General features: G+C 40.9%; 1 protein-coding gene across 5 annotated transcripts in view; it reads right to left on the bottom strand.

Moving 5' to 3' along the window:
* usp54b (ubiquitin specific peptidase 54b) overlaps window positions 1–26,128 on the bottom strand; it is a 144,371-nt gene that overhangs the window by 61,282 nt on the left and 56,961 nt on the right. For 3 of the 5 annotated variants that reach the window (XM_077200784.1, XM_077200787.1, XM_077200785.1), the window contains one exon: window positions 3,115–3,207. In XM_077200784.1, coding sequence (XP_077056899.1) covers window positions 3,115–3,207 — 93 coding nt within the window. Of the gene's footprint in view, window positions 1–3,114; window positions 3,208–3,941; window positions 4,191–26,128 lie in introns of those variants that run through there. The other 2 variants (XM_077200789.1, XM_077200786.1) reach the window with 2 other exon arrangements.

Here is a 26,128-nt window from a genome sequence, read left to right as displayed (position 1 = left end):
CACCTCTCCAAAAATGTAACAACGTGTCAATTCTACGTGGACCGCAAGCGATGTAATTGGTCGGCTTAAACCCGTCCCTCGGGTTTCACATACTCCCTCTCCATGTGTAATTGAGCGTCAATGCGGACAACGACGGAGAAGTATAAATGAAAACCAACGCATAGCCAACAGCGTACAGACTCCGGCGTAGGTCCGACGTAGAAGTATAAATCAGCCTTTAAAACAGCACCAAGTAACCTTTTCTCTGCGGTCGCCCTACAGGTTGGAAGCAGAATTGTCCAGTACTGCTGTCGTAAATAATATAGCCTACCGCAGCCTACTGTCGCATGCACATGCTCTCTGTTTATCCAGCACCGGCTTTGGAATCAACAATGGCCACAGACAAGGTGGAGTATGATGCATGATTTTATGAAAGTATGATGCATTGCGACATCACAAACGAGCAATTGTAGCAATTGTAACGCTTGCCATAAAGCAAGTCAAATTAGTAGTTTTCTTATGTCTCATTAGAACTACAGAAACGCGACCCGATCTGGCAATCTTACATAGCGTGGATATATCAGATAAAGGACCGCAAAGCTGTGGCATAAGTGCATTTCACCATGTCACGACTTGATGAACCACTGAAACGATTTTGGAAACATTATTTTAAAGTAAAAAACCGTACTTAGTGCTGCTTTAATGTGGGGACACATTTCAAGTGAGAGCAAGGTTACATCGTGTTACCTTGTAAGATACATTGTTACAGTTTTGCGCGCGTGAACGTGGCAACGTACAACATAAAGTACCTCACGCGGGAAACACTAAACGTAACGTGTAAATGTCTGTAACTAACGTAAATCAAGCCAGCTAGTATGCATAGGCCACAAAGTGTTGACGAAATAACACATTAGCGGACCGGAGGGAATAATATGGAATTTTTTACAGAAAACTTTTCATCTATGTATGTTTATTCTCAAAAACTTTCCAGGTCCTTGAAATCTTATTTCATATTCACAAACTTTCAAGGTTTCAAGGACCCGTGGGAACCCTGTGTTAGATCTACCTAAAAAACCTACTTGGAAAGCAATGTTTATTTCATTTGTATCTTTGTTCTACTGTATTTATTTGTCTTTTTGCTTGTAATTTGATTATTTGTTCTTATTTTATTACTGATTGTTTACTTGTCTTTAATAATCCTTTAAATGTATATTAGGCTAGTAGTTTTAGCTGTGGTATCGAAATTAGCTATTTTTATGGCCGGTCATTTTTCTTTAGTCACCGGTGAAGGAATACAACTTTGTCAAATGTTTAATTTAGTTTCATATATAAACTGAGAAAGTTCTGTAACTTGAATTTAGCATTCAGCTGTGGAGCACGAAACTCCTGTCTTATTCTGTGTCTCTATATACAGCTGTCAGACAGGTTTTCTTTCTATTGTAAGTTAAATGAAACATGTTAATGAAACTCTTGGAGACTCTCGCGAGCTTTTGTCTTAGCAAGAGAGAGTCCTGTCACTCCTGTTCTGGAGTCTCAGGGTTTGAATAAGGTTTTCCCTCTCTCTTTTAATACAGGTTCCTAAACTGGTATACGAGTTTCCATCATCACAATGTAATCCCTCCCTCTTATAATGTATATATATTACAATGTTTGACTCAAGAAGTCAGACTTGATTGAGATGACTACAGCGACGAAATAAAGAACTTATACCTCAACAATCTCCTGGTCTGCAACTCTATCTTTTACCGGTCATTGGCAGGTGTGGCAAAAAGTTAGTTTTAGGCCCTGCATCCATCTGTCTATTCATCTATCCATCTATCCATCCATCAAGCTGTCTGGAATACGCTTGAATAATGATTACAAAACTATAAATCACCATACACCATTGCAAGTCCAAATCCAACAGTTTTGCAAGTTTTACCACATGCACATCACTCATTATCTTTGCATAAAAATAATTCAACAAAATAATATTTTATGGCAATTCATTATTTTATTTAGCCATATAATAAGGATATTATATAATCAGCCAGTTACTACTATCCATCTATCTATTGATCCATACAACCATCCATCAACCAGAACCAAATACATAAACATTAAAGACACAGGACCATAGAGTTTCTCTATCATCATAGAGACAGCAATATTAAATAATCTCAGTTTGACTTCTGCAACACTCTATACTGGACAATTAAACATAGCCAACAAATCATTTATGTTGAATCTCACAACTAAAGACAACCAACTCCAAGGAAACCAAGACCAAAAGGCACAGACTGTCTTTATGACATCATGTGTGCCTGACACTAAGCTATCAGAGAACAGAGTAGCCAAGGTAACAGGTAGCCGTGGAAACAATGGAGCAGAACCCATGCTTACATCTGTAGAGGAACCAAGTGTTCAGCACAAGAGAGAGAAAGATCCCTGTACATGAAATAAAGTCGAAAATCACCCAACACCAGAACAAGATTAGACCAGACACAAAGTAAAGAAAGAACCTCGATCCATCAGGCTATTTGTACTTCTCCTTTTCTCTCAGGCGTAAACACAGCCAACAAGAAATGTTGGTATTTTTGGAAACAAATGGCCAAGTACAAATCTGACGGCAAAGATGTATTTGAACACAAACAAGGAGCCTTTAAAAGAAATATGTCAGTTTTGTGACTTCTTACTGGTATGTGACACCTTTAAATAGCACAGCTACTTTTAGCCTGAAGCCGACTAGAAAACAGGATATTGTTTGAGTGAGAGGCCTTTGCTTGTTATTTAAAAAGAGACCCAAGTTGCTTTTCCTAGCATACTGTATATCTCCCTCTCCTCCTCCACCTCCCATCTCTATCAGCCACCAGGCAGGAAATTAAAAAGACTTCCTCGAAAAGAGCGACAGTGCTCTTGGTGTTGAGAATCTCATTTCCATTCTATTCCTGTGCTACAGTAAGGTCAGCAAGGAGGTCAATTAGTCTGAGCAGCCTCTACCCTTACCTTGCTGGATCATTAGAAGAGCAGCCTGGGCACTCTAGGAGACTCCTGTAGCCTCAAGCTACTTTTCTGAGAAGGCAATACTAACAGGAAGTACCTTTTGATTTGCTATGCACAACAGGGTGCTTTTTGGGAGGACCTGGTAACACTCACCTTCAGAGCGCAGAAGATGCACGAGTCCTCCATGCACTTGTGGGTGTTTAGTTGACGGAAGCTTCTGCGGAAGATGTCAAGATGCCAAAGGACCTGTGGTCAAGAGAACAGAAGGGTTAAGTCAACTAGAGAAAGTGCATGAAATTCGAACTGTCAAGTGGACACTGAAGTGCCCATCAACAAAAACATCTCATAAACGACCCACATTTTCAAGAGAAACCATCAACATTCCAGATGAAAAGACCAGTATGTTGTCTTTTAGATGATTCTACCCAGCTTGGAATACAGTTTTTTTAACAAGCTACCAGTAAGACTTTCTTGGCTATCTAACTTAACCAGAAAGACCATGCTGGTTGACCAGTATTTTGGTGGTCTTATATTATATATTGAGCAATATATCATATGTTTTAGGCACGCTTAAGGTTCACCTGCTAGACCAGCACAAAATCAACATGGATGACCACCAAACAGCAGAACTAGCAAACCCCCTATATTTCCAATAGCATAAATGTAATTTCACGTTTTCATAGCATCACACAAGCAATCACCAAACGGCATTGCAAAAATGACAGTTTTCAAACACACTTCGTCTGCTTCCATTATTCAGGCCAAACAAGCAGGTTACATCCCAACACAAACTCCATTAGTCAGGCTTTTCAGGATACCCATGCAAATGAAACAACACTGAAAGTGCCAAATAGCCAGTCTTTACTTTTTGGGTGAAATCAACATACCAACTGATGGCTTACTTTCTTAGTTGCCTCTGCACAGGACACTGGGATAGCAGAAAGTAATTCAACATAGAAAAAAACGACACTCTCACTCACCCTCGGGGCAGGTTTTCACATTACAAAAAACAGCCCAGAGGCTTCCTGGCCCCGTCCCACAGCGATCGGCCAATATCTGCACAATTCTCCAATCCTGTCAATAAATATAAACCAGTCCTGGCTGCTGCTCTCACTCTGATCATCTGCCAGCTGTCCACTCCACTTAATCCTCTCGGCAGACCAGGAATCCAGCACTTCCAGTAGCCGTCCCGGCTCCGGCAGAGCTTCAGACCCGGATCCCGATAGAATGAGAAGACAAGGAGGAAAAAGGATGGAGCGGAAGACAGTGAGAAATAGAGATGTGGGAACACAAACTGTCTGGGAGGGAGAGGTGCGATCGCACATGAGGAAGAGAGACGTATAGGGAATGAAGGAAGGGGAGGGGGGAAAAGATAGAGCGAGAGAGAGAGAGAGAGAGAGAGAGAGAGAGAGAGAGAGAGAGATGGTGAAGTGTGTAAGAATAAGAACGTGTGTGGAACGCAGAGGGGGAGATTGCTGCAGAGATATGAAGCTATGAATAAACTAGACAAGCGGTACACGCTGCGGATCAGAGTTGTTTGGAGTTCAACTGCCCCGGGCACGACTCTCACTCACCATATAGAGCGAGACGTAGAGAACCTGCAAAACTAAAGTGGAACAAACAGCGAGACTGCACCTTTACCCGCAAGCAACCATCTGGACCTGAACACACACACCGTTGATCAAAGCTTTATCCATTCCTAATGTATCCAGCACTGCCAACTGGGCCCGAACACAAACCCATAATATCATCATCATCCAAAACTGGGCTTATACACAAACAGACCACACACATAACAGATCAGCATTGTTCTTCAGGAAAGCAACAAAAAAGGACAACAATGCAAAAAAGCAGCAAAATCTCACTCTGTGTGGAAATCAGTTTTATCTGCTAACAAAGCAGGGATGCTATGCTCAGCTTGGAAAGCTGTGCTTGATTATTTTCTGTAGGGCTTGTGAGCGTACAATAGCCTGTCCATACCTTACTGATAATAATAAACTATGGCACCGTGTAGTAAATCCTCAAGCATATTTGGTCATCGTCAAAGCACATTTAGTCCTAGATATAGGGTCAAACATATAATGAAATAGCAATAAGTTGAATATCCAAGTAAGCCAACCAAAATAAAACTTTAATAAAACGTACTAGTAAATACAGTAGTTATGCCGAACACCATGTGCTGGTGTTGTTGGCTGCAGTTTAAAGCAGAATTTAAAATTTTTAAATTTTAAATTTTAATTATTTAATAGAATTAATATTTACCGTATTGTTATGAATATAAGACGAGCCTCATTACATGATGCATTTTTTCAAGATGTACCTTTTGGAAAAGGTTTTTTGAGGACCAAATCTCATATTTTATAAAGAAAATTATTTTATTTGAAAGTTTTTCATATTTTAATAGATTTTTATATTCAAAGTATGGCAAATACTGTAAAATGTACCAACAATCACATTTAAAACTAAACACTTAACGGCATACTGTACCATAAAAAAAAACAGTAGTTCTCATTTCCAGTAGCTTTCACAATAACTGATTTCTCACCTTTTTTATGTACAGTGACAGATGTTGGCATGTCAAAAAACATAGTTGTCTGTTCCAGGGAATATGAATGTTTTTTCCTTAGGCCTATCACATAGCGCTGAAAAGACAGCAGTTTCTCCCTGATGTCGGAGGGCAAGCGCTGGGGCAAGACTGGTTTACGCTGCATCATTTTTACGCTGATTTAAAGCGGCCACTTAGAAGAAATTGATAGACAAGTGTGTCAGTATGTAGCCAAAATAAGGCTCCCCTCATTTCTTTTTTGCCCACGTTCTGAAACACCTGCTTGTCAAATCTTTGAAGCGGATGCTTTAAGGACCGCAATAAGCTTTTCTTTGGCATTTTTAAGACAATTTTTTTTGGACGACCCCACTTTTCCGATGCACAGAGAGAGAAAAAACACAGTCTTATATTTGGAACAATATGGTAATTATGCATTGCAAAACGATGGTAGATTATAAATATAAAAATATTAAAAATAAATAAAATAAAATATGCAATCTGTGCATGCATATTTTTACTAACAATTTCTTTTTGAATTTTGCTGTTCCACATTTTCTATTTATGGGATAGCAAAGTGTCAACTGGTTGCACATTTGAGAATCCTTCCAGTTCAAAGATGCATTGTTCTGCCTACTATATTATGAATACTGAGCATTCTAAAGTTCTACTTGACATGCTCCTTTTTGCATATTCTCTTGCAGGGAAGTACACATATTTAGAAGCAGCGTGTGTGATTACAGAAATCTATAGGAACCTGCTGTGATTCCTCATGTGTTGACACTTTTGCTGCCCTCTGTACTTCAGAAAGCCATCGCATTAACCTGTGCGTGCAGCTCTTAACCAAAGCTACTCTCTTCTGAAAAGAGAAGAGAGTTTGTCTTTCCCTGACAAACAAACAGGGAAATAAATCACAAACAATCGCTAAGTAAAGAGACTCCCCTGAGACTGGTGGAAAATAATTAGATGCGTTTCATAACTTATATACAAAGTATCTGCATTAGGTCCGAGGAACAAAGAACACTAAAGCCTGTTTGATTGGGCTAAATATGTGGAATAGGATTATATAATGCTTTTTTGTTCTATATCTCCCTCTCCTTCTAACACTCCCAGTTTTTTTCAAGCACCCACTTTATGTCTCTAAGTATTATGAAATGGTCCTTTGGGTCTTTACCTAGAGTCAGGATGTAGATAGATTATGCCATCCTGTTACTACATAAAACATTACACCCCTATCCTTAACACATCAAATAGCTTTCTTATGTCTACTCAAATGCTAACACACTGGGTCTCTCTCTCTCTCTCTCTCACACACACACACACACACACACACACACACACACACACACACACACACACACACACACACACACTTAAACATACATAAACAAAGCAAAGCTCTGGAGTCTCAGCTCTCTTCTGTTTCCTGAAGCCCCTTGGCAGCACTACATGATTGTCAGTTCAGTCTCAGGGCAGATTTGCTGCTAGTCTCTGCATCTCTTAAGCCTGGCCTGGTTTTCTCTCAGCAGCAGCACATCCTCAAAGAGCTCTGCACTCACGTCCTCCGACCTGCCTGCCCTTGCTTTTTGCTCATTTGAACTCTCTCTCACTCTCTCTCTCTAAAATAAAATACATTGACATGGTGCTGTATTAGTTCATAAGTTACTTTTTTACTATATACAATAAAAGTTCTGCCGCAATATGGCTGGCGTCGCATCATCCAGGTGGATGCTGCACATTGGTGGTGGTTGAGGAGAGTCCCCCTTCTATGTAAAGCGCTTTGAGTGCAGAAAAAAGCGCTATAAAAATTTAATGAATTATTTTTGTATTTTTTTTAATTGTATTTAATTAAATACATTTAAATTTCCCATTTCTGTCAACAATATATTATTTGCACACTATAATACCGGATCTGACTCATTTAACATGATCTACCCACTTATCTTTGAATAATAAATTAGAAATATTCCTTCATTTAAACAACTTCAGTTAATTTGAACTAAGACTGGAGATCGTATCAGAAAGAAAAGTGAATGAAAGCATTGCGAACATTGTTTATTTGCACCATCTTTACGTAGCCTATTAAGGTTTTATGTGTTGTAAAGCTTCCTTGTTTAATTCTAATGAATGCTCTTTAATGTGATGTGTTGTTTGTTTTAGCTTTTTAAATTATTTAATAAAAAGGTGGTCAGATTTTTGCATTTTCTGCATATTACACAAACAGTAGCCTAAATAAATATTTGCGAGTTCTCCTTTCAATCATAAAATGTGTTGGAATAATGAGACAACATTTTTGTTTTTTCATCATTAAAGATTAATGTTGGAAACCTTAAATTGGTGGATTAAGTACCGGTACTTTATTTGTGATCGATTGTAAATTGAATCACAAAATTCATGTGCTAACACTGCCATTGATAGAGGCTAAAGCAAAAGTTGTTCCCTTTCGAGAGGTCTCTCCTATTGCGTAAGTAGCTTACGCTATGGGAAAACTCCTTTTCTCGAGAATATTGAAGTCTTTATGTAAAACGCATTGCAGCTGCACAGCTGACAGCAATGAACGAAGGCAGCTCGGTCATTGGCTGTGCTGCGGCAACTTGCTCGAACCAATGACGGGGCGACTCTGAATGCGCGACCAATGAGCGCGCTTCGCGCCCGCGCGCGTCAGAGCCCGCCAAGATGGGCGTGGCCAAGAGCTATATATTGGGCGCCCCGTCATGAGAGTTCTTTAGATTTAATCTCCTTCAGCGAACACCTTCTTCGCTGGATCCTCCAGATTATTGAAGCTTCGCCGTCGAAAAGCATACCAGCGGGATTTGCTACGAGGACGTCGGCACCTTCAGCCGCCTTCTAACGCGATCCTACTGAGCCATCCGGCGTACTGCTCACGCAAGTATTTACATCTGTTCGCTCTGCGACACTTGTAAAAGAGCAAATTTTCCAAGGCGTTGTTTCAAATGCCTTCCTGCGCGTCGTGCAGAGACCTTCTCCCGGACGGGGATCGTCACATCATCTGCGCTCGCTGCCTGGGCCGGGACCACGCAGAAGCTGCTTTGACCAAGGGCGGATGCCCCGAATGTGACGACCTGGGTCTCTCCGCACTGCGGGCTCGCCTCGCCGCTTTCGCCGCGAGCGAGCCCATCGCCGCCATCCCTCTGTTCGAGCCGCGCACTAAGAAAAAGCGCCGCTCACAGAGGCTTCCTGAACCTGAGCTCAGTGACGTCACGCCGAGCCAGTCTCCGCGTGCTTCACCGCCGCTCTTGCCTTCCCCACCGCCGGTTCAGTTCACCCAGCCGGACCCACACCCCTCTAGCAGAGCGGTGGGCCTTGTGACTTTCGGCGCGTCCGAGGACGACGGGGGAATGGATGACAGCTTGTCAATCGACGCTGCATCGGTTAAGGGTTTCGCCGAACGCTTCACTGAGGCCCAGAATGCTTCACAAGCTATGCGGCATTTCCTGCCCAAGCGCTCCAGCTCATCGCAGAGCAGACAGAGGCCGCCGCAGCCGCAGCGGGCTAGAACAGCCCCCACCGCCTCTCAGCCCGCGCCTCAGGCTGACGCTCGACGCCGCTCGCGCTCTCACAACCGCAAGCCGCCTTCTGAGCGACGGGGTCCTCGGCCCAAGATTGTGCTGAACCCCGAGCCTCGAAAGCCGTCCTAGCCACAAGAATGAAAAGAGAGAGTGCGTGTCTCGCAAAAGCCGGACCACTCTCTCTGCAAAAGCTCAAGCATTACCCAGTCCCCTTACAGGCGGCTGGATATGTTCATACAGCAGTCAATGGGCCAGTCACAGAGCTCGCTCACCTGCAAACAAACACCGTTTTTACGGCGACGCACAGAAAACACAAAAAGAGTCTTTTTCTGCCTGTGTCACTAAGGGTTCACATGTCCACAAAGTGTGCATTCCCAGATACTGTCAAAACAGTGCCAAATTCATTCCCAGCTCAAGCTGCGCACCCCATGAATGTAGATCACGTGCCTACGGTCATGTACGCACCACTACACACAAGCACTGTTCACACAGTTATAAATTCATCCCCAGTAAAAGCGGGAAACATTATAAAAGTGACGCGTGTGCCTACCACTGTTTATGCACCCCCACTTATAAACACTGTCCTTACAGTGTCAAACACAACCCCAGCCCAGGCTGCGAGTTTTACAGACACAGCGCGCGCTGCTGTAATCACACACGCGCCCATTCACTCAGCTGCTCAGCGCGCGCCCGCGCCTCTGAGAGCTATGAGCTCAGGCGATTCGCTGGCCGGGTCCCTGCGTCACAGCGGCCCGCCCCTAGCCTGTATTCAGCCCATATCTGTACACGCAGCGGCATGGGAAAATATTCCAGATATGCCGAAATGGGTATTGAATATAGTAAAGCACGGATACTCGCTCCAGTTCGCTCGCAGACCACCACGTTTTACGACTGTGGTCGAGACGAAAGTGAGAAAAGAGTGCTCACATGTTCTACGCACCGAGGTGCGCAAACTAATAGAAAAGGGCGCTGTGGAAACTGTTCCCCCCTCTCTGAGCGAGGCAGGTTTTTACAGCCGCTATTTTCTCGTCCCGAAAAAGGATGGCGGTCTCCGCCCCATCCTAGATCTCAGACACCTGAACAAAGCACTAATGATTCGCTCGTTCAGAATGTTAACAACCAAGCATATCCTCGCGCAAGTACGCCCAGGAGATTGGTTTCTCTCAGTGGATCTGAAAGATGCTTACTTTCACATTCCAATAGCGCCTCATCACAGGCCGTTTCTGAGATTCGCTTTCGAGGGACAGTCGTACCAGTACACAGTACTTCCGTTCGGCCTGTCCCTGGCTCCCCGTACATTCACGAAATGTATGGATGCAGCACTTTCCCCCCTAAGGCGAAGGGGAGTCCGAATACTGAATTATCTCGACGATTGGCTGATTCTAGCACAATCAGAGAGTCAGTTAATAACACACAGATCTTGGATTATCAGCCATTTAGAATGCCTGGGTCTAAGAATCAATTTTGCAAAAAGCATACTATCTCCCAGCCAGAGGATTTCTTTCCTGGGAATAGTTCTAGACTCGATGCAAATGACAGCACGTCTCTCATCAGAGCGCGCGCTCACCATCCGGCGCCTTGCAACATCATTCAGGGCGGGCGCGCTCGCCCCCGTCAAGCGGTTTCAGAGGATGCTCGGTCTCATGGCCTCAGCATCGGCCGTACTCCAGCTAGAATTGTTGCATATGCGCCCTCTCCAACGCTGGCTCAAGAGCCGCGTCCCTACTCACGCGTGGCGTTCGGGCCACCTTTTAATCAGAGCGAACCACGGCTGTATAAAAGCCCTGACGCACTGGAAAGCCGCCGACTGGTACCAGTCAGGCGTGAGTCTGGGTGTGAACACAAGGAGAAAGATGATAACGACAGATGCCTCCAAAATAGGTTGGGGGGCCCTTTACGAGGGCAGGCCTGTCTCCGGCTTTTGGTCAAACCCGGAGAAGCGCCTACACATAAACTGTCTGGAAATGAAAGCGGTCGCTTTGGCTCTCAGAGCCCTGCTCCCACAGCTGAGAAACGAACACGTCTTGGTCCAAACGGACAACATGACGGTAGTATCGTACATAAATCGCCAGGGTGGACTCAGGTCGAGCTCCATGCATTCAATGGCCAGGAGACTCATTTTATGGTCCCAGCACAACTTGCGCTCGCTGAGAGCAGCGCATGTGCCAGGTGCCCTGAACCAGGGGGCGGAAATGCTATCCAGAGACAAAATTCTCCCAGGAGAATGGGCTCTCAACCCGCTGACGATTCACTGGTTATGGAAAACCTTTGGCAAAGCGGAGATCGACCTCTTCGCCTCCAAGGAGAACACGCACTGCCCTCTTTTCTTCACGAAAAGCATGGATGCGCTCGCCCAGAGCTGGCCGAGCCGTCCCTTATATGCCTTTCCCCCGATCGCGATGCTACCGCAGGTCATCAGTCGGGTCAGAGAGGAGAAAAACGCAGTGCTGCTGATAGCCCCACTCTGGAAGAACCAAACATGGTTTCCAGATCTGATGCAAATGCAATCTGCACCACGGCCGATTCCACTGAGGCCAGACCTCCTCAGTCAGGCCAACGGGATGATATTTCATCCCCGCCCCGATCTGTGGGCCCTTCATGCATGGCCCCTCAACGGGTTCCCAGGAACCTCACGAGCGGAGCACTAAAAACCATCGCTGAGGCGCGGGCGCCCTCCACGAGACGCTTATATGCCCAGAAATGGAAAGTGTTCAGTGTCTGGTGTAATGCCAAGGGCCTGAACCCTGAAACATGCGAGATTACGAACGTACTCGCTTTTCTACAAGGGCTTCTGGAGGCGGGCCGCGCCCCCTCCACGCTCAAAGTATATGTGGCGGCCATCACAGCATCACACGACCCTGTAATGGAACGTCCATTGGGAAGAAACGACCTAATTATTCGTTTCCTAAGGGGCGCTAGGAGGATGAACCCTTCACGCCCCCCCTCAGTGCCGATCTGGGACCTAGCTACTGTCCTAGACGCTCTTAAAGGGCCTCCGTTCGAACCACTCCGAACCGTGCACCTTAAACAGCTCTCGCTCAAGACTGCGCTCTTGCTGGCACTCGCCTCGGTCAAGAGAGTGGGCGACCTGCACGCGCTTTCGACAAGCGCTGCCTGCCTAGAATTCGGACCTAACGACTGCAGGGTCGTCCTTAGACCGAAACATGGGTATATTCCTAAAGTGCTCACCACTCCCTTCAGAGCACAGGTTATCTCCCTAACTGCGCTATCGTCCCCAGCAGACGAACACGACGCTAATCTACTCTGCCCCGTTAGGGCTCTCAGAGTGTATTTGGAGCGTTCTGCCCTATTCAGACAGACAGAACAACTGTTTGTATGCTTTGGCGGCCGTACGAAAGGTTCCGCCGTTTCAAAGCAGAGAATCTCTCACTGGATAGTTGAAGCTATAGCGCTGGCTTATGAAGCTAAGGGACTTCAATGCCCCTGGGGAGTCAAAGCACACTCCACCAGGAGTGTGGCTTCTTCCTGGGCATGGTCGAGCGGGATACCGATCGAGGATATTTGTGCGGCGGCAGGCTGGGCCTCACCGTCCACATTTATCAGGTTCTACAACCTACAGGTCCCGACACTGCATTCCAATGTACTATCAGCATGATGCTAGTTGAACTACGAGTTCGTATCTAGATTATGTATGTGCTTGTGTCACACTGAGCGCCTTCTAGCCGCTCTGTATTCTTTCCCACATATAAAGCTCGCCTCTGCCGGCTAGTTGGATGATAACTTTTCTTTTTTAGCTCAGGCACCTGCCTCTGGCTATCATAAGGCGAAGTTCAGCACGCACGGCGTTTTGCATGGTGTTCCCATAGCGTAAGCTACTTACGCAATAGGAGAGACCTCTCGAAAGGGAACGACTCGGTTACTAACGTAACCTCGGTTCCCTGAGAGGAGGGAACGAGTATTGCGTAAGCTGCCGTGCTTGTGCTTGGTTAGTTCGCTTCAGTCGTTTTAACCTAAAGAACTCTCATGACGGGGCGCCCAATATATAGCTCTTGGCCACGCCCATCTTGGCGGGCTCTGACGCGCGCGGGCGCGAAGCGCGCTCATTGGTCGCGCATTCAGAGTCGCCCCGTCATTGGTTCGAGCAAGTTGCCGCAGCACAGCCAATGACCGAGCTGCCTTCGTTCATTGCTGTCAGCTGTGCAGCTGCAATGCGTTTTACATAAAGACTTCAATATTCTCGAGAAAAGGAGTTTTCCCATAGCGTAAGCTACTTACGCAATACTCGTTCCCTCCTCTCAGGGAACCGAGGTTACGTTAGTAACCGAGTCGTTTTACGCTACTAGACCATTTGAAGTTTCTGCCTTTCAAATGCATCTGTGGTAAAGGCCTATTACAGACAAAATTAAAATATTGTGCGGGAAATAGAAATCCAATCGGTGATCCAGATACAGAGGCCATTTGATGTAAACAAATGTAAACTTGCAGTGTCCTGATTGGCAGATGATTCGATCTGCTTGATCGGATCACGGTGATCCCATGTTAATGCCAAGTATAAATGCAACCTAAGTGAAGTCTCAAGTCTTTGGGTCCAAGCGTTGCACTTTATTTAACAGTACGTGAACTTACAGTGTAGTTACCTAAGAAAGTACGGAAATATAAGGTAACCATATGGGTTAAGGTTAGGTTTCAGGGTTAGTACCAAGTTATTACCCAATTACTGCAATTACTATAATAAATACATAGCATGTACATGGGGAACAGGACTGTAAAATAAATTGCTACCGGTCCAAGTTCAAGTGAAGTCTCAAGTCTTTGTTCTATTTTTAGTAGTAGTTCTTTAAGCAAGTTATTGTAATTAACAGTGTTTTGAAATATCAAAACTGATTTCTACTTCAAAAATGTCTAATAAAGAACAAAAAGAATTACTTAAATCATTATTTACATTTTAATTCACAATTTAAAAACCATTACTTTCAATCTATATAACATTATACCAGTTGGAACACAGGAATGGTCACCACGAGAAAAAAAAGTGCTGTCTATTATAACCTATTTGAGTCGCCGTAGTTAGCTGTAGTTCTCAAGCAATGATGGGTAATTATAGTCTTCCAGTGAGTATCGGCGGTAATAAAACAAGCGTTACAGTAAACAACACAAAGACCAACATTCATGAAATGAGACAGGCAGGGTCATAAAATGCATATAAAAGTGTCCGTCCACTAGTCAAGATGCAAATTAACTTGGTAGATTTGGATATTATATGCATATGGTAGCAAAAACATGAAAAGGACATGGAAACATGGACAGCAGGAAATATATACACAGATGTGGTCAGAATTATTGGTACCCTTAGTAAATATGATTAAAGATTGCTGTAAAAAAAAATTGCTGTGTGTGACTTAAGTGCAACTCGAGTCTCTGGTAGACTGCAATGCAGGACAAATTTTAATAATTTAATTTCTTTAATAAAGTAGCTTGAGTAAAGAAATACATTTGTAAATAAATAAAAATTGTAATGTAATTTATAAGTAATTTAAATGAGTTAAAGCATTTATTAATTTTTTGGAATACATTGATTAATGAAATTTCCTTCAAACTGACAGATTTATTAAGTAAAACTTGTCCGTTGGTTCCTGCTCTCAGAGCTATAGTTCAAATCTGGTTTGCAACATCTCCTAATCCTATTCTATGTCCTGATCCTATTTCTGTAATCTAGGGGTTAATGCAGGGGGCGGGGGGTGGAAGGTAAAAATGAAGATGATGAAGATGAAGAGGTCAAATCCAAGGGCACTAAATCACTAGGATACACCCAGGAACGGCCGCAAAAGCCACATAAGCGATGATGTAAGTTTTGTGCCTAATAACGCAGGAAGATGAGACCAGGCTTAAGCAGATTAAGCACAGACACGGTTCCATTCCAATCCACTATTGAATGGGCCTAAACCGAACTCATACACAGCCTTTACAGAGAGACGAATTCTATGACCTATCAGGACTCCCAAACACCACCGTATGGAAATTCTCGGCCTTTAGCAACACACTCAAAGGAGTGGGGCTGAATTTAAGGGCTCCAGCTGAAAGAGAGGAGCTTAGCAGAGCTGAAGGAGTGAGAGGAGAGACGCTGGCGGATGACAGATTGCATTCTGGTGCTGGCGTATGCGCTTTCTCTCCCCTCCTTATTTTATTTAGTAGTGATGAATCGGCTACCTGCTGATGAGCTGAGTGGATATGGGTGAGGACCGGCAGTCAGTACCGCAGTTTCAGAGAGGGCAAAGAGAGAGAGATAGAGAAAGGAAAAAAGAAACAAAGAAAGAAAGACAGAAAGGAAGGATAGAGCAGGGCGATTATATTAAATATGACTTTTCTAATGCAAGAGACATTTTAATAGCGTATTTGAACTAACTCTAATACAGTTTTTGTTTGACATTTATAAAATACATGATGCAGTGTTTTGCATGCACAGTTTGATACAGTTTGATTCATTTGCATAAATCAATTCAAACGGTTTAATTGATTCAAAACTAATTTAATGATTCATTTTGCATAAATTCTAAAAATAGAATTATTATTCATTTCGTATTGCTTCATTGTTCTACAGGGTCCAAAATTAATATGCGTCAAATGGCAAATGATGGACTCGCCATTAACTTTATACAAAACAATTATAATGATAATTGATAACGATTTTCTTAATTCACTCCCCATTGAAAGGTCATAGTCTATTTGATAAAATAAATATTATTTGTTAATTCATGATAATTCTGGATACTAATGGAGCAAATTTGAAAAAATTATCTGAAATATTTACTCATACTACTCGTAGCGTATTTGATTTAAATAAATATAAATATATATATATATATATATATATATATATATATATATATATATACTGTATTTGAACAAAGTTCTAAAATATTTAATCATATCAGTCAGTGTATTTGATTTAAAAAATGTTAATTCTTAAAATGTTAATTCTGGTTGATAGAAATATTTACAAGTAGTCATAGCCTATTTGATTTAAATGTAAATATATATAGTGAAACATAAAAATCTTAAAAACAGTGTAGAATTTTTTTTTACTGTATTTCATTTCTTGCATCAAATATTTTCTAAGTAATTGTCAACAAAAAATCTTTAAGAAAAAACAGAACAAATGCATAAATATCAAGATACTGAATCAAAAACCAAAAAAAAAAAGTACTGAGATAGTATTGTTTATGCCACATTCATTTACTGCAGAGTCTAAATAGGCAGCATTCTGCAGTGTGGGCCCCAGCTAAGGCACTCACTCTGGGTTTTACATGGTGAAAATATGGCTAGGATCTCATGGAAACAGAGACAACTTTAAGCACAGTGATAAATTACACTCTCTGTCAGCAATCCTGCGGAGAGGGCTCTGATGCTATACAGTCTTGAGTAGGAGAGGGGCTATGTCGAGCAGTAAGTGTGTGTGTTTATTTGTGTGAATCCCATTTGGGCAGGCTGGGATGACTCAGAGTGACAGATGCACACGCACCACCATACCCATCCCGTTCAACGTCAGTGACCAATCGATCATCCCTAAGTCCTGAGAGGAAGGCGAGTTTGCAGCACTATGCAGAGGAAAAAAACAGCAAAGGTCTTCAGTCAGAGGTTAATTGAAACATACATATATTTAAACTCTGTGACGGCAGTGGCATGGATAGAATGCATATCTCCTGCACTGCTGAATCTTCAACACCACAACAAAAGATTGCGAGATGCTAGCGCAATGTTTAAACATATCTGTCAAGTGCAGGGTTGCCCAATCCTGTTCCTGGAGATCTACCTACCTGCAGAGTTCAGATCCAACCCTGATCTAACACAATCTGTAATTATCAAGTGCTCCTAAATATCTTAATTTGCTGATACAGTTGTGTTTGATCAGGGTTGGAGGTGAACTTTACAGGAAGGTTGATCTCCAGGATTGGGCACCCCTGGTCTAGTGCAATATAGAGAAACTATATAAAAGCAGGGCAATGGGATGTACAATCGTATTTTGAGCGAACGGCCACTAAAACCGGTTCTTTTTAGTGAATCAAAAACATACAGTGCATATGTAGTCTGATACTCGAATGGATAGTTCAAAAAGATTGGTTTGAATCAGTCAGACAACTACTGTCAGAGTCAGTGAATCATTCACTCAAACAATTTAGTCAAGATGCTTATTTATTTTGGAACAAACCAAATGAATTTCTTCATGAGTGGATCATTGAATCGCACACTAAACTGAATCGATTCTTTCAAAAATGTTTATTCACTCAGGAATGAAACACAGCTGTTGTCAAGTCAAGTCAAGTCAAATATATTTATATAGCGCTTTTCACAATACAGATTGTATCAAAGCTGCTTCACAGTATCAATCAAAACAACTTAATGTTTGTTTATTACTGGAAAAAAGACATCCAAGTTTGGTAGAGCTGATCAATGGTATGATTGGTTAATTAATTTGAATATCCCCAACTGAGCAAGCCAAAGGCAACAGTGGCAAGGAACCGAAAAACTCCATCCAGTGACCTAATGGTGTCCTAACACCCCATCAGGTGACCCAATGGAGAAAAAAAACCTTGGGAGAACCCAGGCTCAGTCGGGGGCCAGTTCTCCTCTGGCGTTTATGAACTAGAGGCCGAATTTACAGTAACTGTAAGATAAAAAATTTATATGAATGCCTGGCTAAATAGATGCGTCTTCAGTCTAGTTTTAAACTGGGAGAGCGAGTCTGAGCAACGAACAATATCAGGAAGGCTATTGTTGTGTGGTTGATGGTTTATTCTGTTTTGACATTAACTGGAAACATGGAGTCTAAAATGTAAGACCTCAATATTAACCTTTTGGCTATTGTAAAAAAAAAAAGAAGGAAGGTAACATTTGTATATGATTGGCTATTGGCTATGTCCTCTGTTCTTTCATTAATATCTATTAGAATGGGGGGGGGGGGGGGGGCAAGTCCAGCCAATCAGTCATCATTAAAGGCTCTGGAGTGGACATCTTCCAGAAGACAATTTGTAAACGTTTGAAACAGGCTCTGAAAAATGAACAAAGCAATAAGAAATGGGCCAACACAAGGACAAAAATGAGAGAGAGGCACTTTTCATGAATGGTCTCCAAGCATCTGCTACCTGATCAGGCCTGCTAGCCACATTTTAATTTCTCTGATACTCTCACTCTCCATATCCCTTAGGGCCAGTAATTAATGCGACAGATATTCTGTTAGGTCGTTGTGAGTGTGATTAATTTTGTGGGAGTTCTAAAAGAAGTGGTCCGAATGAACTCTTTTCTCTTTGTAAAGTCATATAGAGTTCTCTTACCTTCTCTCCCATTGTTTCATCCTCACGCCTGTACTATACTACTGACTCTATGGAAACAAGCCAAGGCAAATATTATAGGCATGTTAATAATAATAATAATAATACATTTTATTTATAGGCGCCTTTCAGAACACTCAAGGTCACCGCACAAAACAAAATGAAACAGTACAGCATTAAATCGATAAAATTAACAACTATAATTACATCACATAAAATCATGGAACATAACAAGTGGAAATAAAAATTGAAAAAGAATGATCACGTGGGATATGCCAGTTTAAAGAGATGAGTTTTCAAACGGGATTTAAAAATGGAAAGCGTGTCACTGTTGCGGATGTCTGGTGGAAGCGAGTTCCAGAGACGAGGTGCTGAGCGGCTGAAAGCTCTGAACCCCATGGTGGCCAAACGAGCAGGAGGTACAGTGAGATGAATAGATGAAGAAGACCTAAGAGTACGGGTGGGTATGTTAATATAAAGGAGGTCAGCGAGGTACTGAGGAGCAAGATTATGAATGGCCTTAAAGGTAAGGAACAGAACCTTGAATTCTATGCGGTATTGAACTGGGAGCCAATGAAGATCCCGAAGGACAGGAGTAATATGATTAATAGAAGGGGTTCTGGTGATAATACGGGCAGCAGAGTTTTGAACCATTTGAAGTTTATGTACAGATTTAAGCGGAAGACCAACAAGAAGAGAATTACAATAATCAATGCGGGATGTTACCAGTGTGTGAACGAGAATGGCTGTACTAGTGGGTGAGAGAGATGGCCGGAGGCGATTGATGTTACGTAAATGAAAGTATGCAGATCGGGTGACGTTATTAATGTGAGCTTGAAATGAAAGTTGTTAAGGGTTCTTTCTGTTAAGGGTTCTTTCTAATAAGACAGAACTCCTACAGATATTTTAAGTCTCTTTTAGATTTGATTTGAATCTTATGTTTAAGAATAATCACAAGCCAGTATAGAGAGGGCAGGAACTCATTTGGGAGAGTGGACCTTACAAAAAAAATGTATATTGAGATGAATATGTCAGGGGTCACCAATTAGCGGACATCGCTTGCACTATTTTGCTGTTTATACGGTATATAGTTTAAGTGTAGAGCATTAGAACAACAGAGCTGTACACATCACAAGCACACAGGGACGTTAATGGTGATGATTTTTCTACATAAAGCAGGCAACGTTACTGAATATAAAAAGAGCTTCTTTAGATGATGCGGTTATTTTAACAAAAGTAACGAAGGCACGGTGGTGAGCAGCAAAGGAGACTGATATTCTCATTAAAACACTGTAGAAAATCAGAATGCAGCCAGGTACAAAAATGTTCTTCTCAGATTTACATTTTCAAATTTTTTATTTGTTTTATTTGTTTTTATTTGTTAACTATTGACTAACAATGAAAAATACTTGTAAAGCATTCATTAATATTAGTTAATGTTTATTTCAATGTTTGCTAATGCATTATCAAAAGTTGTATCTGTTAATATTATTTAATTGGCCTGAGCTAACATGAACAAACAATGAACAGTTAACTAACGTTAACAAAGATTAATAAATACTATAGTAAATGTATTGTGCATTGTTAGTTAATGTCTTAACTAATTGTAAAGTGTTACCAATTTAACTGCTATACATAGGTATTTCACTTTAAAAAATCAATAAACTAATAGTCTGATTAAATAGCTGATCTTACCTGGTAATATTCATATCCATTTTAGCTTGACTGAAGAAATATTTCAATATTGTTTTGGAGAAAGAAATTCTCAGACACCACTGCTTTGTCCTCAAAAAGGTTACCTTAATGATTATTTTGAGTTCCACTGCTATCCATATGGACATTTATATCTATTCCAGAAAAAGTATTGCCCGGACCTCTGCTGGAAAGGTAACTTAAAACAAATAAAGCAGATAAAAACACCATATTTTTGGAAAGTTTACAACCCAAAGCGAAAAAGCGACGGATAATGATAATTTGTAGTGGAACATACTTTGTAGTGCCAAAAAAACATGAAAGTTCACCTTTCATACTACTTGTTAAGAGACTAAAATGAGGAAACAATCTGGACCAGAAATGAGCACCAAAGTCCAAACATGCAGTAGAACATTACTAAAACATGTTGTGCGCTAACAACTAGACTTTTTAAAAGAGTGCATATATGTTTGACAAGACCTGATTTCCTAAATCTAAATAAATAATTATTTTATTATGAGACCAGGAGGTTACACGAGTGTGACAACTAGCACACACCTCCCATCTTCCAGAGAGAAGTGTCCCTCTGCCACCAGCAGAACAGCACAGGCCGTAAGGCACGCGAGGGCAATGGGTCGACTGACAGGGAACGTGGTCTAATAATCTGGGTCACTGAACCTCTGCAGATTATGACAGGTGTAAGAGGAGAAGAGACAGGTTGCAGCCCCCTCTATAGAGTTATGGGGAGGTAAGACTGTCAGGGCGGCTTCCTCAGACTAGATATTCAGTCAAGCAGACGGCACTGAGGGGAAGGACTTTGGGCGAATGATGGTCAATTGAATGAAGGATGTCATGGATTCCAGCCAAGAGCCTGGGAGTGGTTTGAGTGTTTGCGTGCACTTTCAAAAACAGGGAACAATGCTTCCCACACTGTAAACCAAATAAGTTGCCAAAACTCAAAAAAAATTTGCCGTGATCCGTTACATTTAAGTCAACGATCTCAGATTGCACTACACAAGAATGATAAATGCAATTTAATCGAATAAAACTTGAGGAACTTATCCTTTGAAGATACATCTACATCTGCATCCACACAGTTGTGTGACAGGAACAGCCGGGCTATAATGGCCCACTGGGACTCTTCCATGCAGCTTCTAGTTCCAACCCAGTCCATTAATCCCTACTGTAAACAAGCCAGTTCCTGCAGATGTTTGTGTTTCCTCCAGCACTTAGTCACTCTGTGACCAGGAAATCACGGCCCACCTGGATTGTCAAGTTAAAAAACACTTCAGCTTCATTCCAGATCATATTTGTCCTGCTCCAGACAGATATTGAATGCTAAATATAGGTAGACTTTTTAACAAACACGCTACAGACATATACCAGTGCAGCTATTTAAGGTTTATTTATGTTGTTGCATTTTGTTTCCCCCATAGCTGTCTTCACACTTGCCGCAACATTTTGTATTGTGAGAGAGGAGATGATGTAGCTGCCATTTCATCACACGGATACACAACACATGAGAATTAAGGTGCTGTTTTGGTCTCTTTCAGCATAGAGTGAAAGTGCTGCAACATCACAGGCACACAAAGATAATGGCTATTTCAGTTTAATAGATGTTACTGATCTACTGTCAACCATTAAACAACCATTCAGAACAACAAAGGTCCATATTACACTATTTTTGAAGTATGAAGCATGCATTTACTGTACTTCATGCTCTAGGCAATTTTTTGTATATGAATCATTACAATGTTTATCATACTGCTGCATATTGTATACTACTGCAAAGTAAGCAGTATGGTAATATTGCATACCAAACATAGTTAATTTTGGGGTTACTCAAGGTAATGCTTTTAGATCCATGTGCACAGAAGTGAACAGACACAGTTCTGTGTCTTAAAGTGCATAAATTACCATAAATGAATATGGAAACATATGTATCCTTGAGCCAGCATTCCCCAATCGGTTTCCACAAATAATGTAATGGTTGTCTTTCTCAGTTAAAGCTCATCAGGACTAAATGTTTTGTTGTTAATTATTTTTCTTATCATACTAATTAACTACTACTATATGAACATGACAAGAAAGGAAAAAAGAAAGATGAATAAAAAGGAGGAAAAATTAAAAGGAAGGAAGGAAGAGTGGATTGAAGGACTTGGAGGGAATGAAAATTAAAGGAGAACAAAGTTGAAACATGAAAGAAGCGAAAATAATAAAAGGAGGAAAGAAAAGAAGAAAGAGGACAGGAAATGGAAGGTAGAAAAAAAGAATGGAAATGGAAAGAAAAAGAGAGGAAAACAGTAAAGGAAGGAAATAAGGAAGGAAAATAAAAAAGGTATAAAGGAAGGAAAGACAAGAAGAAATGAGGAAGTAAAGAAGGAAAAAGGGACAGAAAATTGTAGAAAGGAAGTATGGAAATGAAATGAAATTAAATGAAATGGAGGGGAAGACAGGAAGGAGGGAAGTAAGGAAGGAAAAAGAACAGACAGAATGAAGATTGAAAGGCAGAAAATAAAAATTAAAGGGAAAAGGAAAATGAAAGGTTAAAATTTAAAATGAAAATGAAAGCAAGAGAAAGGAAGGAAGGAAACAATGGATGTGAGAAAAGAAAAGAGGGATGAAGGACAAATGAAAGAAAGAAAGAAAGAAAGAAAGAAAGAAAGAAAGAAAGAAAGAAAGACAGACAGAAAGAAAGAAAGAAAGAAAAGCCACACTGTTCTGCAGTTTCAGTAAAAAAAAAATAGATATTTTGATTATGCAAATAAGTAAAAGAAACATTGGCATGCCCCATTAGTTCCTTTCTGTTTTTCTTCACCATTTATTCTTTTTAATCTGAAGGTATTTCTATCAGTAATGATTCCATTCACAGCTGGTATGAGGGAAGACAGCTGAAAAATGGCTTTTTAATCACCATAAAATCTGGATTTGATCAAGTTGGCTGGCAGAGGATATAAATGAATGAAGGAAGGGAAGCCACGTGACCCGGGCCAGAGGGGAGACAAAGGTGGCATGGCTGGGACCGGGATAATTGCCGGCAGCAGTTCTGGCCCAGCTTCAGTCAAGGACATGGGCTGTTTATTCAAATGAGCTCTGATAAGGCTTAATGTGGACAGCGGCTTATTGCTCTTGTCCTAATGAGAAAAATCACAACACTCTCAGAACAGGTGCTCTGGCAGACAAGCAACACAGACAGCGCTATGTAAAACAGCACTAATTGCAGCTGAATAAGGAAAAAAAGAGATAAAATCGAAGAAAAAAAAGTCATGGTATGCTAACAGGGCAGGTGACACTGGAGGCTGTTTATAGGCTTAACATATGCTTCATTATGAGCCCATCTATCCATTTAATACTCAAACAATCATGCATAGAGATAATTATTTCTCTATTGTTAGCTACACTGAAGGGTAATTCTACCAAACAGGTGTGCCAGTAATGTTTCTCATTTACATAAGTAATAAAATGATTTCAACTATGAATAGCTGATGCCAAAACACACTCCTTCTATTGTCTTCACGTGTGTTTACAACATCTTTCTGATTTTCCAGTCTTCAGTGTCACATGATCCTTCAGAATCAATTAAAATATGTTGATTTGATGTGCAAGAAACATTTCTTATTATTATCATCAAAATTGAAAACAGTTGTGCTGCTTTATATTTTTGTGGAAACCGTGACGCGTTTTTGTAAGGATTCTTTGATAAATACAAAGTTCAAAAGAACAGCACTTATTTAAAATGTTATATTTTGAAACAATGTAAAAGTCATTTTTGATCCACTTAATGCATCCTTGCTGAATAAAAATATTAATTTCTTTAAAAATATATCTTAGTGACCCAAACTTATAAACAGTAGTGTACAGTATATGGTAAAACTGTCATGTTACTGTCAACCCTGTTACATTTATGAATTGATAATTATATTAAAATGTATTAATTTAGCTTGAGATGGCAGAATGCAATTTATTAACACTTAACGCATTATCAATCTGAAAGATTGTATCAAATCTTACAGAAAAATACTTTTAGAAAGAAAGACACAGAATGACCCTGCAGTAGTTTAGATACTTCTGCACCCATTTTAAAATGAGATATGATTAGACTCTTCATGAATAGAAAAAGTGAGATTAGACACTTCAAAAATAAGTACATGATTAAAATGTGATTAATTATTTCACCAAGGTTATCTCAGGACACGGTAAAGTAAGCTCTGAGCTCACAACTGAACCACTTCCAAATTTCAGAGCAAAATATATATATATATATATATATAAATATATTGCTAAATTAAGGGCCTTTCGTGTTACTTAAGTCACAGTGGGATGAGAATCTCCATGAAGGGGGGAAATTTAGAACTCAACTTCCAGGCTTAAATTAAACACCTAATCTCTGGAGGAGTCTGTGAGACCCTTTCCAAACTGATCTTAAGTAGAGCGTCTGAGGTCTTGGATCGACCTGCCTTCCAGGACGGTAGACTTAAAGGAATAGTTCATCCAAAAATGAACTCTCCCTCATGTCGTTCCAAACCTTTCTGACTCAATCTTCTGTTGAACACAAAGCTATTTCGAAAAATCTCTATACAATGAAAGTCAATCGGGTGCAATTGTGTTTTTGACCCCAATTTTATTCAAAACATCTTCTTTTGAGTTCCACTGAAAAAAGAAAGTCATACAGTTTTGGAATGACATGAGGGCGAGTAAATAATACAATTTTTCATTTTTGGCCGAACTCTCCCTTTTATTCTCAAGGAAACAGTCAAGTCAAGTCAGGTCACCTTTATTTATTTAGCGCTTTATACAAAGTGGCTCAACAGTGATAACAGGAAAATTATGCATGTTGTTCAACTGAAGTCAGTTCAGTGTTGATTCTGTTCTGTTGCCACGATCATCAATTATTTAATTAGTTCATTTAATCTATAAAATCAGTTCTGCAAAAAAGAAATTATGTCATCGTCCAGCTCAGTTCAGTTCTCATACAACATCGTCAGTACAGTCAGATCAATAATATTGTTGAATACTAAGTGAGAAAAGTGCAAATTGTTCCCCTGTCAGATGCCACTGAAAAATAACTCATTTAGCCAATCCTCTCTCCTGCATTGTGTTCCGATCACAGCATTAGTATAATAGGCCAATTTTATTTTTCATTACTTATTAATAAGTCTCTATTGCGAGATGAAGCCCGGACCTTTTGCTCCCACACACCTGGCTGAAAATGAGCACATCCATCGCTGAGCCCATTTTGGAAATGCTCAGATCTGTAGAGCTGGACTTGGCTTTTGAATGAAGTGCCTTAGAGGGTTGTAAGAAGCGCCCCATTTACAACAGCACACTCAGGACGCAAAATGCAAAATCCTTTGGAGAATCGGCTGCGGTGCCACAGTCTCTCACACATGATGTGCTAATCTAGAGGGGCCTCGCTAATAGAATTCCAGTCTAACGGCTGATAAGGAGTTAGTTTGACTTCACTGGATCTGTGATTTGATTTAGCTCTTTTAAGTATGTTGCGACTGAACAAAAAGGAAACATGAAAAAACCCTGAAGCATAATTCTGCTCACACATCCCTGTCCAGTACTGTTACAGTGACTATAAAGTGATTATCAAGGATTCCTCTAAAGTAGGGAGAATAAAATTTTTATGATTTGATAACTTTTTCTTCACCCTTTCTCTTTTTTCCCCACTCTCTCTTTTTGTTTGTATAAATCGTATCCCTCTTTTTGGGCATGTACAGCACAAGAGAGGGATGATTCTGGAATGGTCTGTTTTTGTTCTTTAAATCAATCTATCTATCTATCTATCTATCTATCTATCTATCTATCTATCTATCTATCTATCTATCTATCTATCTATCTATCTTTCCTATGCTGTTGAATGATGATGATTCAAAATTGATTCATTTGTAAATATTTCAGATAGGCTTACCTGGAGAGGAAAAAACTCTCCAAACTAATACTCTAAACCATGGGTGCCCAATAGGTCGATCGCGATCTACCAGTCGATCGCGAAGACAATGCTGGTAGATCGCACATATTTGTATATGCTTTTTTAAATTTGAATAAAAATAAATATAGCATTGTGCCACTGTCCTTATTCCTTCTCCTTTTAGTTTCTGTCTGATTGC

The sequence above is a fragment of the Siphateles boraxobius genome, unplaced genomic scaffold, assembly GCF_051911475.1.
Source record: "Siphateles boraxobius isolate OS27281-9 unplaced genomic scaffold, OSU_SipBor_1 46, whole genome shotgun sequence".
In the NCBI taxonomy this organism is placed as follows: Eukaryota; Metazoa; Chordata; class Actinopteri; order Cypriniformes; family Leuciscidae; genus Siphateles; species Siphateles boraxobius.
The sequence above is the reverse complement of the archived record's forward strand: the minus strand, read 5'-3'. Positions and strand labels throughout refer to the sequence as shown.